At 36.7% G+C, this 15,933-nt stretch overlaps 1 protein-coding gene and 1 long non-coding RNA gene across 4 annotated transcripts in view; one reads left to right on the top strand and one right to left on the bottom strand.

The window, feature by feature from the left end:
* LOC145542437 (uncharacterized) overlaps positions 1-15,933 on the top strand; it is a 53,077-nt gene that overhangs the window by 16,921 nt on the left and 20,223 nt on the right. The gene's annotated exons all lie outside the window — the stretch shown is intronic.
* CSRNP3 (cysteine and serine rich nuclear protein 3) overlaps positions 1-15,933 on the bottom strand; it is a 198,911-nt gene that overhangs the window by 16,761 nt on the left and 166,217 nt on the right. For both annotated transcript variants that reach the window (XM_081581245.1, XM_081581246.1), the window contains one exon: positions 3,467-3,726. In XM_081581245.1, the coding sequence (XP_081437371.1) occupies positions 3,467-3,726 (260 nt within the window). The remainder of the gene's footprint in view (positions 1-3,466; positions 3,727-15,933) is intronic.

The raw sequence follows: 15,933 nt of genomic DNA on the forward strand, positions 1-15,933 counted from the left end.
TATTGATACCAAGTACAAAACACATAACTAATGAGAACCTGTAGAATAGCTCAGGAAACTCTACTCACAGTGCTCTGTGGTGACCTAAATGGGAAGGAAATCCAAAAAAGAGGAGATAGGTGTATACATATAGCTGATTCACTTTGCTGCACAGTAGAAACTAAACATTGTAAAGCAACTATACGCCAATAAAAATTAATTTTAAAAAAAGGCCCCATTGGAGGATATGTCGTTGTATAAACTGATTCACTGTTTAGAACCTGAGACACCCTGGAAAGACACACAGGTAGAGTAGAAAGAAAAACGTCTCCTTTATGTCCTTTATGTCCTTTATGGAGCGTTTGTTTCTCGGGTAAGTAGGAAGGAAATGACCCAGTTCCCAGTCCACTGAATTTCCTGGTGTGTTTTATCTGGTCTCCATAGTGAAGGCTTTGGAAAAAGTTTGACACTGAAAGCTTTGCAAAGTGTTGTTTTTTTTTTTTTTCGTCAGACGTTCCTTCTCTCTCCTCCCTTAACGGGTAGATCACTGTCACCCGCAGAGGACCACCTCCAGGAAAAACCAAAGTGGCAAAGTTTGTCCTTAATAATCCTCCCTTTCTTCTTTGGGTCCCTCTCTCTGCTACTGACCCTCTTTAGCTGCTTTAGCCAAAAAAAAAAAATGGAATCAATTTAGTCACATTCTGTTGCTTATCCCAGAGGTATATTTCAAAGCAAATGTCATATTGAAAGTGAAATCTCAAGTATCTGAGTGAAATTTTTGGATCCATAATGTTTTTGGATAGCTAATTTTAGATTTTGGGTAGCTAAACCTTAGACAAGCATATTCAATGATATTTAAAAACTCATAAAAGTTAATATACATTTTCCTCTATTAATACCCCTCAGATTTTTTAGTCAATGAGTCCACATTGCTTTGATCTTTTATCAGTTTTCTGTGAAATGTGTTTCCCAGTTTCTGAATACTTTCAGCAGGCTTAGATCAGATCACCTTAGAAACCCATTCATTATCTTTTTGCTTGGTATTCATTTGAAAGGAGTGATGATATCCAAATGCCTTTTGTTTATATCTTCACCAAAATGGAAAGTTGCATGTTTTGAGTTATCAATGACAAACCAAGGCACGACACCCACTCAGAAGATTGCCTCTTCAACTTGCAACACTAAGCACAATGACAAAAGTAAATCAATAACAGAAGCCTCTTTTTGCTTCTTCTTCAGCTTGCTAAAAGTAAAACGGTAGAGGTAACTGAATACAAATTATAGGATCAGAATACATCACTGCCTGGTAAGGAGGAAGGTTCCTGCAGGTACGCAGGTCCCTCTAATAGTCACTGTGTGTGTGTGCTACAAAGGTCACCACAATAAATCTTCTGGTTCTCAGATAGAATTACAGTTCCCCACCTGTTAAAAACCACTACACACCGTACCAAACCCCAGACAGGGATGACTCCCAATAAGTACAGAGGTACAGAGATTGTCTTTCCCAACACCTCTCAGGGATAATCAATTAATTTTAGAGTAGTAAGTAACAAGATAATAGTTTTCTACTGAGTGAGCCAGTTAACATCTGTGTGCTTCTTTTTCTTCAGTTGTACACATGGTCTCATAATTTATCTATTCCAGGGTTTTTGTCAGGATTAAATTAAATAATGTTTATAAAATGTGTGGCAAATAAAAAATCATTTAATGAATGGTAGCCATCACTATTGTTCTGCCAATATTTGAGTTTGGAGAATGACTTCATCTTTTGAGTAAGGGTTACGGTTGGTTTGTAGTGAGTTAGAAAAGCAGAGAGTGGATTTCAGAAGCAAATCTGAGAATTATTATTAAATTAGGCTACATTCAAAACTATCATGAAGAACAGCAATAATAGTGACTTGTTACCAAAAAAATCTTAAGGGCCTTTCAATGAACTGTGTCAAAAATACCTCCAAAGGAGTTATGAGACTTGCTCTAGGCTAGGTTGTAACTAGCTTCATTTAAGCAACTGTCTTCTTGCACAATTGAGAACAAAACACATACACAAGGTACAAAATACCTAAAAACATGGTGTTTTGAAACACACATGACACCTCTGCTAACTGACTTCATATTGGCAACTAAAGGTACCGGTAACACAAGTGTGCTTACGGTGTTTCTACTACTTAACCAGTGATCCTGTATGTTAAGCATCCTGGATTATGTAAGAAAAATCTTTGTCTTTCTTCCTTTGTCATTAGATAATAATGGGAGGTCATTTACCATAAGCTGATAAGTTGATGGATCAATACAAATATAAAGAGTGTCTCTGATCGAGGAAAAGGTTTTCTGAGCTGTGTTTCTCTCCAGTTAATCTCTAAGATGGCACAATGATAGTTATCTCTACCTGGATCCCTCGCTGACATCACTTTAATAACTCAAAAGCGTCTCAGAATCACCTGGATTCCTTGTCATATTCTTGTCATTGAGAAAGGTACTATCACCCACAACCCATTCAGTTTTGCAAGCCAGAAATTTAGGAATCATTCTTGACAGTTCCCCACTTTCCTTCCAAATCCAACCCATCATCAAGGATGGTTGATTTTATTTCCTAAATTACTCCCTCTGTCCATCTCTCTTCATCTCCCCTACCATCAATGTAATCTAACCTACCATCATCTCTCTCCTGGACTATTGTAATAGCCTCTTAAATGGTCTGACTCCATAAGCTCCCCTGACACCCTTGCCCCTAAACCATTCTCAAATCATAGCATGAACCAGATCACATCATCCTGCCACCTGACCCCATGCGTAAAACTCTTATATGACTTCTGATGGCATTAGGATGAAGAGAAAAACGATGTCTTAATCAGACTGACAAAGCCCAACCCTACCCCCTTCACGTTACTCTACTCCTTCCAGCTCTGCTCCAGGCTCACTAGCCTCTGCGTGCTCTCTGTGCTTCCTTCTGACACAGGTAACTCAGCGTTCCCTGCTGCCTGAACCGCTCTCACCAACCCTTTCTGCCTAATTACCTGTTCAGATTTCGGTTCAATCATCACTTTCTTGAGGAAACTTTCCTTGATATCTGGCCCACATCAATTCTCTGTTAACATACTTTTCTAGCACCTAGCAACTCCCTTTTATGGTACTTCATAAAGCTGTAATTTTGTCTACATGATTAATATTTTTCTTTTCTGTTAATATGTAAGTTCATCTATTTTTCATAGCAGTTAGCCCCAGCCGAAGCACAGGGTTTATGACCCAAATAAATATTTATAGGGCGAATAAATAAACGATGTCAGGGAACTTTTCTGCCCTGTTTTCAGTGATGAGACTATACCGTTTTTCCTTTAAAAAAGCCTCAGCAGAGAGTCTGCTTGGAAAACACCCATTTTAATCTGCAGATCTAAATATGAAAATGGGTTAATGCAACCAGATTGAGGTAAGGATAGGGGGTTTGACAAAAAAAAAAAAAAAAAAAGTGCATTTCTAAGGTTGTTTTTACCTTTAGTTTTAGAGAATTCAGTTTTTCCTCCCTGAGGTGTTCTCTCAGCATCTCGCGGTGGAGCCTCTCCTGCTCTCTGGCAAATTCGCCCAGAGTGTACTGGCGCACGCTGTTGTGGCGGTTGGACATGCCCAGGGTGCTGCCGCCTTGGCTGGGCACACTCGTGAAACCCTGCCTCCTGGTGAAGTAGTACACAGTGACGCAACTGAAATGCACATTCTTGGTCCTCAGCCGCTTCTCTCTTTTGAGGATGGAGGAAGCTGAAAGGGAAAGAAACAATTCAGAGAACAGCCCCACAGCAGTTTTCGGATGAGGTGAAGAATTAGAAAATGCCACTTGATTATCTTAAATTTATGGTCCACCCTTTCTGGCTGGGAGACACTAAAAATGTTGTCACTCAGAACTGGCACAGACTTCGCATTCCTTGCTTAGATTTTCTCTAGCAGTGGTGGAGTAGACTTTTAAGTCCTCTATAATGGTAGTCCAAGCAAACTTATAGGCAAGTTTCCAGTAGTCTGTGAATCAGTGGCAGAATTTAATTTCTCATTTCCCTTAACCTTTTAAGTTTTGCTTTTCTGATTTTCACACGAGTTGTATTTTACTATAATCAGAAAAGACACATACTACAAACTCTGGCTCTCATTTGATATGGAAGGTACTTGGTGTGAAATAAATGTCTATTTTTAAATTTTAGAAAATTCCAAAATGCAATAAAAATTTATAGAAAAAGGCTCAATGGCACTATTTAGGCATTTTTACAATCTAAATCTAACCAAGTTTTCATCCGATGAAAACACCAATAAGTAACATATGGACAGTGGGACTTTAATCCAAGTATACATTGAGAATATTGAAAATGTCATGAGATATATCAGAACCTTTACTATTAGTTACAGAGACATCAAGATGCACAGAGTACCATGGAAGGTTGAGATGAACTCTGTAGTTGAGAGAAAGAGAGTTACACATTGACCTTTTAAAGTTGGAGGATGTGCCAGTCTGTTTATTTTGTTGTGAAGAAACCCAGTCTTATAGAATTTGAGTGATTTCTTTCAATGAAACAAAAAGAAACAATGAACCCCTCAGATGTTTTATACACACACACACACACACACACACACACACATATATATCAGCTAACATTTATGGACTGTTCAAAGAATTATGCAAAGGACTATCCATGAATTATCTCATTTTATTCTTATGACTGCTTGAGTTGGAATAATCCAAGCATCCATTTTGAGGAAAACAATCCACAAAAGGTTAAATGATGTGGCCAAGGTCATATAACTAGCAGTGAAAATGGGGTTCATTGTTCTAGAACCCAGTCTTTTAGCCATCATGTCACAGTAGAAAGCTGAGATCGAGCTAAGGAAGATGAACAAGGCTAAGATTTGGTGTCACACTGCTTCTGGGAGTTGTCAACTGCAGCAGACTCCAAAGATGATTTTTATTTGTAAGACTGTATAAACAATGAAAGAAAAGTAACTACAGGAGCACTTTGGATTTATATAAAAAATATGCTTCTAAGGGAATAGAATGAACTTCCAAGTTCAGTTGTCTCATTTTCTCCTTATAAAACCTTGAAGCCAAATAGAGAGGTTGCTGTGATACATATTATTTTGAAGATTTATATATTCAATAAATATAAATCAGTAGTTTTTCCAGGCACTTTCTAAATGATTGGATATATTGGTAGAAAAGGCAGATAGTGATCCCTGCCCACATGGAGCCTTCATTTCCAGTGATGAGAAACTCAGAATAAATAGACTCAAACAGAGTAAAAGAAATAAGACATTTGGGCAAGAACTTAGCTGTCTCAACTTTTCCTCCTCGTTAATGCTTTACTTCTCCAGAAGAGATTGCCAGGGAGCAAATGCTTCCAGCATGTATGTGGTTTTTCTATTTATTTTTTTCTAGTTATTTATGTATATGTTCATGGCAACATACTTGTACTCCTGGCAGTAGTGACAGTTTTCAACTTAGATTTAAAAGCTCTGATCTGCTTCATAACTGTAGATTTAAATCATCTCAAAACAAAGAAGATTTGTCAAAATGTAAAAGATTTCATCATAGAAAGCAAAATTCAACCATCTGCCCAGTAATTTGCTACCTGATCTGACAACCTCATCCATCACCATCTTACAGCAGGCTAGAGCCTCTGCTTTTTGGGTGATAACCTTGAACTTATTTTGTTCTTCATATCACAAAAATGATGCCCTGAAAATATTATCTTTCAAGGCCATAATTTACAAATAAAATAAAAATATTTTAATGTACTTACTTAATTATTATAAACACATCTGATAATTTTCTTATTTGTTTTTTAGATAATTCATAGTACTCTACATGAATTTCCTTTAGAAATTTTTACTCAGATTTTATACTTGCATTTTTAGATTATAAAAGAATTCCACCTTTTGGATGAATCTACTATTCCATCCTTTCACAAAAAGCCATATTATACTTTCCCCAGAAAACTGTTAAGAGATGATTTTCCACGGCTTGGAAGAAGACAACTGTGCAGAGAGTAGGAGCCCTTCACCTGGGCTCTTGGCATTTCTAACATTGTCAAAGTGCACATGGACTTATGCTTTTTCCTATCTACTACGGCTTATAATTCAAACGTGCTTATACTTGTTTCAGCACTTGCATATTATAAGTAGCACTGTAGAAACATGATCAAAAAGCCTATAGAATACATTTAAAAAGAAGGCTTTGAGATGCTGTAAGATTAGCCTTATGAGGAATATTTTAAATGTGGCTTTCCTAAACTTAGGAGGCACTCATGTCTCTCTTCTGATAATTGAACTGGAGCCCTAGAACAGGCCCTTGTGGGCTATCTCTTGCCTCCAGAACCAATTTGACTAACAGTCACAGAATGAAGTTATCAAAAAAGAGTCTGTGTTTTTCAAACCTGAGAAAAACAGATTAAATCCACTCAGCACATCTGCCGCAGGGAATCTGAAACCTTGATGGTGCACCTACCTAGTAATCTGTGCCCTTTACAGAATAATTGAACTCAACGTTGTGTCTCTACAGAGTTCAGGGTTCATTTTACTACTGTGAGGTTAAGAGCATGAAAAAAAAAATGAAGGAGAAGGTGGCATTCATCACTGCTTTGAAAAATAACTATTTTGTTTTCATATGCGATGCTAATATTTTGCTGCCTTCCAGCTCCTCTTCTTTTATCTCATTCAGTTACCATCCTGCAGCAGAAGTGTCTAAGTGAACAGTATTATTTGTCCTAACCAGGACACAGCTCTTGGAACCACCAGTATGGCTAGCACATCAGGGTGTACTGGTATTGCTGTAAAATCATCACATATTATGGAGATAATATTGATTCTTGTAAATTAAAGGAATAAACAGCACAGAGTAACCAGCATTAGTTATCTGCAGAAGCTACCCATCTTTAAAATGCTTTTAAAAATGAATGAAGAAGAGAGTTGAGAAACTAATCCATGATGCCAGGGTGAGAAAGTAAGTAGATAAAATAAAATAAGTTATACCATACATTCATATAAAGAGTTCATGCTCAGAGTGGATTAAAAATGGAAGCCATTTGGAATTAGCAGATGCAAACTATTATATATAGAATGAATAAACAACAAAAGTCCTACTATATAGCAGAGGGAGCTATATTCAATATCCTGTGATAAACCATAATGCAAAATAATATGAAAAAGAATATATATATTTTTATATATAACTGAATCACTTTGTTGTATAGCAGAAATAAACACAGCATTGTAAATCAGTGATACTTCAATAAAATACATATTTAAAAAATGGAAGCCAAAGCTAAGAGTTGTACAGTGTGTTTTCAGGGCCATCCAGGGGAGCCAGTGCTCTGAGGAGACACACATTCTGAATATTCTGATCCTACAGAGAAGATGAGTATATCAAGATATCAAGGCTGCCTCACATCAGGCTCTAAGAAAATGCAACCAACCTTGCTCCATTTCTACACACATAAACCAATCTGTTCATTCACATTGGAACATAATTTCAAAAGTCAACAAGACTATCTGATTGACTTGTCAATTCTATTTCTTGCTGAAAATAATCAAATTTGCTTTCAGGTTTATACTTTAGACATTTGTGAATGTGTGTGTCATTGCATCTGAGATTGCCCTCTCTGTATGCACAGAGACCATTGTGTGTCTGAGCCTGTAAAACTGAAGACAAGATTCTGGATCATTGATTCCACTATAGCGCAGTCACTCTGGGGCCAGTACTTGAGGAGTAATTCAGTTACTTTCTTAATGCACATTTGGCTCTTTTAGTGTCAACAACTATCAGCAAAGTCCAGATATAGGTAGAAAGGCAGACAGCAGTAAATAGAACTATGTATTTTGGCTCTGAAGTTGGCACATGGAGGTTGAGAGTTTTTGGTCCAGTCTGATGTTAAACAAGGGGAAAATATGGAAAATATTAATTCTACCATTTGGGTCTGACGAAGTTAATAGTATACTTCTTTCTCCTATGCAGTATGTTCAAAAGGAAAATACCAGATGATTTGTAAGTCAATGCTGAGTTTATTTTTCTTTTTTTGGGGGGGGGGCGGATTTAGTAGAAGCAAAGTGAGATTGTTGAAATTAGTTTATCTTGGTAAATCCTGGGTAATAAAAACTTGTTTTCTTAAATCATACAGGCCAAGTTAATCAGGGGCTCTGAAAGTATGTTGTTTCTCACCTTTTAAAGAATAAATCAAGATCATATCAGTTATGAAGTCATGAAACCTAACTTTCAAACAAAAACCCCAGTGTCATCAGAAAATATTTTGCATAGGAATTAACAATAACAGCTTAGATATTAAATCAACTTCCAATGGTTAAAGTTATTAAGATTTAAAAAAAATATGTCCTCCATCTTTCCAAGTGACTTCTACAAATCTCCTGTGATCATATTTTCACATCTTCTCCAGCTTGACACAATTGTCAAGATTAGCCCCTCTTGATCATGGTGTCACACACATGGTCTCAGATCTTAACAAGTAAGGAGTGAAATGGATCCAGCAACCAAGCAATACAGGATTACTTCCTTTGAAAATGAAGCAAGTTTGCTGTCAAAAGTAATTCTTCCTTGTTCTAATTGTTTCCTTTTATTCCTTCATGTCACATTCTCAAGTTTCTCAAATCTACTTACCACAGTCGTATTTTTGTGTTTTTTTTTGTTTGTTTTTGTTGTTTTGCTCAAGTAAGGTATTTAGGGAAATAGTAAATCTTTCAAGTGGGAACAATTCCAAAAGACTAATAAAAAGAAATATCTTAAGGCATGGGTAAATGAGAGGCAAATGAAAGTAAAGACTATTTGGGAGTATTTTCCTTCCAGCTGTGAATAGCATTTAAATTACCTGAAGTATATAACACAAAGTGGTGGCCAAATCAATAGTATGTTATACTCAGATGTTATTTATCTTCAGTGATGAAAGATATAGGGCTTCCTTGGTGGCTCAAACAGTAAAGAATCTGCCTGCGATGCAGGAGACCCAGGTTCAATCCCTGGATTGGGAAGATCCCCTGGAGGAGGCATGGCAACCCACTCCAGTATTCTCACCTGGAGAATTCCATGGACAGAGGAGCCTGGGGGGCTACAGTCCATGGGGTCACAAAAAGTCAGACAGGTCTGAGTGAATAACACTTTCACTTCATGAAAGATATAACATGTGCAAAAACAATCATGAAAGAAAGACTTTTCCAAACACTGGATCTGTTAGAGACAATATTGGGGTATTCCCAATGTTTTGGAATTGAAGTGCTTTGCACTTCCCAAAAGGCCATCAGAATGGAGACAAAGTTGGTAAATATAAGAAAATGTCAGGACTCATCAAATTAGGGACTTTTTTCTTTTACTACTGCCCTTATTTCTATGAAAGCAGCATTCAAAAACAAAAATCAAGGAAGAGTAACTCCCACTTGAAGTGATGCTTGAGATATCAAGTCCCAGTTTGTATCTGGTTCCCTATAGTATGAATGATAGCTCTAACTGCTTTTCAAACTGCAGCACATCTGTCTCTCTACCCCTAAATGCCATTCTTCCCCATCTCTAACCAACCAATTTATGTACTAGTAACGCGGCAAACCGACTGGAGAATATAAAGTATGATAAACATATGTAAGAACCAGTCAGCATTCTGATGTCAGTCCTTCTGTAGAGGAGGAATAGGTTTGCAATTCACAGACAAGGTTAGGTAGTTTAACCATTTAGCCCTAAGTATATTCCATCCTAATAACAGGTTGAAAATATTCACAATGGATTACTCTGAAGACTAATAACGTCTTTGGTGCATTGAAGCTTCTGAGTGGAAATAATTCAAGATGAAACCCTTTTGTTTAAATCGTTAGTTTTACGAAAACAAAAAAGAAAAAACCCTCTCGCATGAGACTGTGATAATAAATTTTCTATCAAGACATGTACAAATACTGCATATGCATTTAAGCAAAAATTTTAACAAGAACAGAAATAATATAAAAAGTTGACCCTTCATGCCGGATGACCAACGCTTTGTTTTGGATAATGAGCATGCGCGTCACGTCATCCATCTATTCAGTCTGTCAGCTACGTCCACGCAAGCAAGCCAGAGATCCGCGTGCAGGGAAGCGGCTCTCTCCCCAGTCTCTTGACAGCTACAGCCCAGGCCGCTCAGCACACTGCAAGCTGAATTTGACATTAGAGAAGGTGGTTTAATAGTGTAATCATCTACTTGCAATTCTCTGCTTGAAAAAAAATAAAATTTATTGCCCAGGATTTTGATATATATTTAGAAAGCTGCAAATAAAAATTAAGCGAGAACTTCGACCTCTCAGCTTTGATGTTATAAATAATTATGATGATTAACTCACAAAGAGTGGTCATTTCTCAGAACTAGCTCTTTTTTATTCATACATTTGAATTTATTAAAAATGCCCTCTGCACTTTCCTCCTAATTCTTGTGAGTAATCTAAAAAAAAAAGGGAGGGGGTCATTTTATTCTCATACTTATTAGAACAAAAGGAATAAATGCTGTATTTTGAAGTTATAAATTTGAAATAAAAAAACTGAAATAAATGAATAAGGACCTACTATATAGCACAGGGAATTCTATTCAGTATTCTGTAATAACCTATATGGGGAAAAAATCTGAAAAAGATAGATGTTTATAACTGATTCACTTTGCTGTACACCTGTAACTAATACAACACTGTAAATCAACTACACTCCAATATAATTTTTTTTTAAATTGAAAGAACAAAATTTTAAAAAGAAATCATGTTCGCTCTTATCTTTAATCTTTATAGCTGACTTAGCACTAACCCTTTCACTGCTTACATTAAATTGATGCCCACTGAAAATGCAATGTGACTTAGAAAGCCCTATCCATCAACATCAAATGCAATTAATACTGGGAATAGTGAACTGTTAAACTAAAACAAATTTAGATTAAACCATTGATTAAAATAGTACCATTAACTGAATGATCAACCAAGTTTCACTCTAATTTTCCTTTTTTATCAATTCATCCATCAAATTTATAGTACTAGGCATCATGAATCTTGGGATTCTAATTCTATACTTGATATGAAGTCTTCCTTCTGGCCTTCATATGATAAATTGTGTGTTTATATAACATATCACTTAAATAAAGTTTATATATTAAAATCCTTTAGCAAGATATTTGAAAGACAATATAATATTAAAGTGTTTTGCTAAATCTGGACCCTGCATTCTGCTCAGTTCTGTCTCAAACAACTGAAAGTTCAGAAATTTTTCCCCTGTTCCATATATTCAACTGGCCATCTGACTTTATTTCTAGTGAGAACAATTTCACAGAAATTGATCAATGTTATCACCACTTTTCTCTGTTAACAGTATGTATTTTCCTTTAGATAACATAATCATTTTCCAGAGAATCTAAGATTTCTACAGAGCTGATATTAACATTTACATATGGAACACTGATTATTACTGAGGTCTTTGTCATCTCATTTTTAAAGAATGCTTCTTTATTGTAAGCATACCATATCACTAATGAATTAGAGAAAGTATTATCCTATCCTCATACTTGGAAAATAATAAATTGTTAGATATTGTACTTAATTCAAAATCTGAATTCTAAATTTGCTGATCTCCATTATACAGATTAAATTAAGGGGCACCTGCATTTTTCAGTACCTCCGTTAGTATTTTCAGAATTATGTTTACCTCAGGAATATTATCAGAAATATTACCTTTGTAAAAAACCTTAAGAATCACAGATGGAAAGCATTACATATGCAGACTACTATCTTGGTGATGCTGTTAAACCAAACAAAAAGTGTGTTCCTTTATTATCAGTGAGAAAATAAATACCACCCACTTCCCAGCTTGTTTCCTTAATCTCTCATATGTGCAATTAAACCCTAAAACTACATGCTTAAGATATACATTTCACTGCTATTAAAGTAACAGCTATTTTCAAAATATATAAATTCTCATTTTATTAAAATCTCAACATGGATACCATCTTAGGACCATATCGTTTTTTACCGGGGAAAAAAAGGTAGTCGTCACTAAACATAAATATTCGCAGTTCTGGCTGCAGTCCAAGTTGTAAGCACTTTCCTCTGCTGTCTCAGCAATTCTCCTGATGTCAAAGACACATTAAAATAAATGGGAACCATATGGCTCCGCAGCAGAATACCCGTGCTCTTACAACCGAGAGGGCAATGCAATTCATTACCACCATCTGAGAAATATTTGGGGGACATGGAATATCTCAATGCAAAATAAAGCTGCATGAGGCAGGCCATTTGATTAAAATGCTCACACAATGACAGAAGGAGATATTTGCTATTCTTTGGCTCTACTAACCTGTTTTGCTGCTTTTTACAGTTTCTCAGTACCACCATGAGCCTCCCCTGTTAGAAGGATTAAACAGTACTTCCCACCTGCTCAACGACTTCCCCCACTGTATCTCATCTGGCCCAACAATGTAGCCCCATCAAGCCTAATATATCATGATAATCCAGGTCAGAGCATCACTGAAAAACAATAACAACAAAATGAAACAAAATCCTCAAAAATAACAAGAGCAACTAAGATCAAGTCATTCTGGAGAGGACTGGGTCAAAAGTAATGCACTTGAACTTTGAACTTTGCTAAGAAGGAGGAAACCTGGACGCACATTTCTTCCTTAACTTAAAAAGCCTTTACTATACTCACCCCAAACAAAAATCAAAATCATTAAAAAAACATAAAAGGAAGAAATTCATCAATGCTGTATTACTGGCTCCATATGTCAGACATTCTAAATTTAAAAAAGAGATCTAGGGCTGCAGAGTTGGGATTAAAATGGAGTCTGGGAAGGCAGCTGGGAGTGGGGCAGCTGGGGTTACTGTGGTACCTTCTGTTTCCTGGCTATCAACGAAAGATTTGGGAGGGTTGTAAACGTCAAAAAGAAAGAAAGAAAGAAAAACAAAAGAAAAACTTAATGATTTTTCTACAAAAATAGTTTTTTGTTGATTGAGCATATGCTTCAACTTCTCATAATCCTCTCATTGTCTGTTTTAACACTTTTAAAAACTACAAATAAAGAAACTGCTTAAAGTATCATGTCTGGCATAAAATTACCACCCAATATCTACTATTAACAGAAAAATTAGTTGAGATTCAGCTCAAATGTCAACTTTAAGAAGCCTTTCATAGAATCCCTAATATGTAGTATGTGCTCTTTCTACACATTTCCAGAGCACCCCTGACTTAGTACAGATAATATGAGTGCGTGTTTCTCCTCCACTGCCTGGTAAACACCCAGTGGGCAAGGAGTTCATTTTGCTCCCTGCAGAACCCTCAGGTTACAGCACACAGCCAGGCACTGAGGACTCACTTGATAAATGTTTGTGTAACCAAACTGGAGGAATGAATAACTGAGCTATGAGATAAATATGTAAATGTATACATTTCCTGAATACATTTTCCTTAGTTTTAAATGATAAGATGACATTTGACAGTTTTTCCCTAAAGCCTCATGGTCAGTGTCTTCCTTCTTCCCTAGTTTGTAGTCACTTTGTTTTCTGAAGGTACCCTTCAATAAAAAACATAATGTACCGAAGAGAGGACACATCGCCTTCATGGCTTCAGGGTACACATAACTTTTGTATTACAAACCATTTGAAATATGCTATATTTTACATTTCAATAGATCTGACATAAAAAAAAAACACCCTGGCACCATAATAAACCTCTAAACAATCCATTAATAATGAGCTGGTAAACTCATCTCTAAAAAGCAAGTAGCTGGTAGGGGAGTTACCTGAACATTATAAAACAGTTTTGAAAGAGAAATCCTGCTGATAAAACATCACTAATTGGTACTGACCTCTAGCAAAAACAAGACTGAAATTTGTGCCTTTAGCAGTTCACTCGTGATAGATCTACAAAACAATTCTGTCTCTTGGTATTTAAATTATTATCTTTGTCTTAAAGTCATGACTATCCTGTAAAAATAAAATCTTATCACACAAGATTTATTAATTTCCTATGGAATTTTGTGATATACAGCCATGTTCTAAGACATCTAATTTTCCTCTTTTTATAGTTGGTAGACATCAAAGTAAAAGCCATAGTTGTTGAGTTCCTGAGACAAATTGCAGAAGCAAGCAAGGAGAATTTTGAATTTTTATTGAAATACAAGAGCCAGACAGAACTGATACAATTTAGGCTACTATGTAATTTGAGAGAAGGCAGCTATTTATCTTGTCTGGGACACTTTTAGCCTGCAACTAAAGAGTTGTCCTCTTAATATTTCGCAGATGGGGGCAAAAACATGAGTTTCTAGGTCAGAAACAAACTATTTCATTATTTGCAGTACAAGAAACAGAACGAGCATCTTGTTTTTGTTGATATTCCTTGTTCACCAGATTCTATAGGGGCAAGGTGGAGGAGCCAAATAGATGCTGCACATACAGAACGTTTGCATTGTGCCAAGAGCACAATGAGCTTGGGAATCCACTGGTTTTCTTAGCAAACAGTAAGCAAGCCTGTTGTTCATTGGGAAGGAGACATTACCTCATCCTTCAGGGGGGTGGTGGTTTACTTGCTAAGTCGTATCCAACTCTTGCGACCCCATGGACTGTAGCCTGCCTGGCTCCTCTGTCCATGGGATTTCTCAGGCAAGAATTTTGGAGTGGGTTGCCACTTACTATTCCAGAGGATCTTCCCGACCCAGGGATCGAACTCGAGTCTCCTGCATTGCAGGCAGATTCTTTACCACTGAGCTACCAGGATCTCTTTGTTGCTCACAGATATTTCCCTTTGAAAACATCTTGCCAAAGGAGAGAACGAACCCAAAGTTCTTGGGAATGTATTTGGCAGTTCCCAGGAGTGGACCCGGTTATGATATGATATCACATCTATGGGGCAAATAGGGGGATAAAGGTGTCCATTGGTTTCCATGGGAAATTGGTGGTATCCATGGGAAATTGGTTCCAGGACCCCCATGGAACCAAAGTCCATAGATACTCAAGTCCCTTAAGCAAAGTAATATAATATTTGCACATAACCTATGTACATCCTCCTGTATACTTTAAATGATCTCAAGATTTCTTATAATACCTTGTTGTTCAGTTGCTAAGTCGTGTTTGACTCTGCGACCCCATGGACTGCAGCATGCCAAGCTTCCCTGTCCTTCACTCTCTTGGAGTTTGCTCAAACTCATGCCCGTTGAGTCAGTGATGCCATCCAACCATCTCATCCTATGTTGTCCCCTTTTCTTCCTGCCCTCAATCTTTTCCAGCATCACAATGTAAATACTATGTAGATTATTGCAAATATAATGTAAATATTATGTAAATAGTTGCCAGAGCACAGCAAATTCATGTTTCTCTTTTTAAACTTTCTAGAATTTTTTTCTGAATATTTGGAATCATCTGTTGGTTGAATCCGCAGATGCAGAATCCACGGATATGGGGGGTCAACTGTGTGCATCCACATATACTCAGGTACCTCAGGATGTATAGAAACAGTCCCCCTTTTGGGATCTATGGTTTCCCTTTTCTGTGCTACTCATGTGACATATGGGTTGTTATAGGAAATATTTTTTCCAAAGCTAAATGTGACTTTGGGCTATGAAGGAGAAACAAAGGTATAAAAAGGTTTCTTTTCCTTCTACATTTTAGGATTTTCTATTCCTTGGGATGGAAGAGAAAAAAATGAGCAGAATGAGTATACTCAGTTTCATAAAAGCAAGCTTCAACCCCGTCTATCTTCAAGAGCATCACTTCTCAATGATTTCTATGTTTCTTTTACATCTGGGGTGAATTCAAACTTGGATCCTTGGTTCTCAGCATCCTCCACTAACCAGTTCCCTGACCTCCTCTCATGTATATATGGTCTTCAGTGTCTCTAAGTCTAAGGTTTTCTTTTTAGTTAAAAAAATGTTTTTTACTGGAGTATAGTTTCTTTACAATGTTGTGTTAGCTTCTGCTGTACAGCAAAGTGAATCA

This window comes from Giraffa tippelskirchi, chromosome 3, assembly GCF_054371585.1.
Source record: "Giraffa tippelskirchi isolate mGirTip1 chromosome 3, T2T-mGirTip1v1.2.pri, whole genome shotgun sequence".
Lineage (NCBI taxonomy): Eukaryota > Metazoa > Chordata > Mammalia > Artiodactyla > Giraffidae > Giraffa > Giraffa tippelskirchi.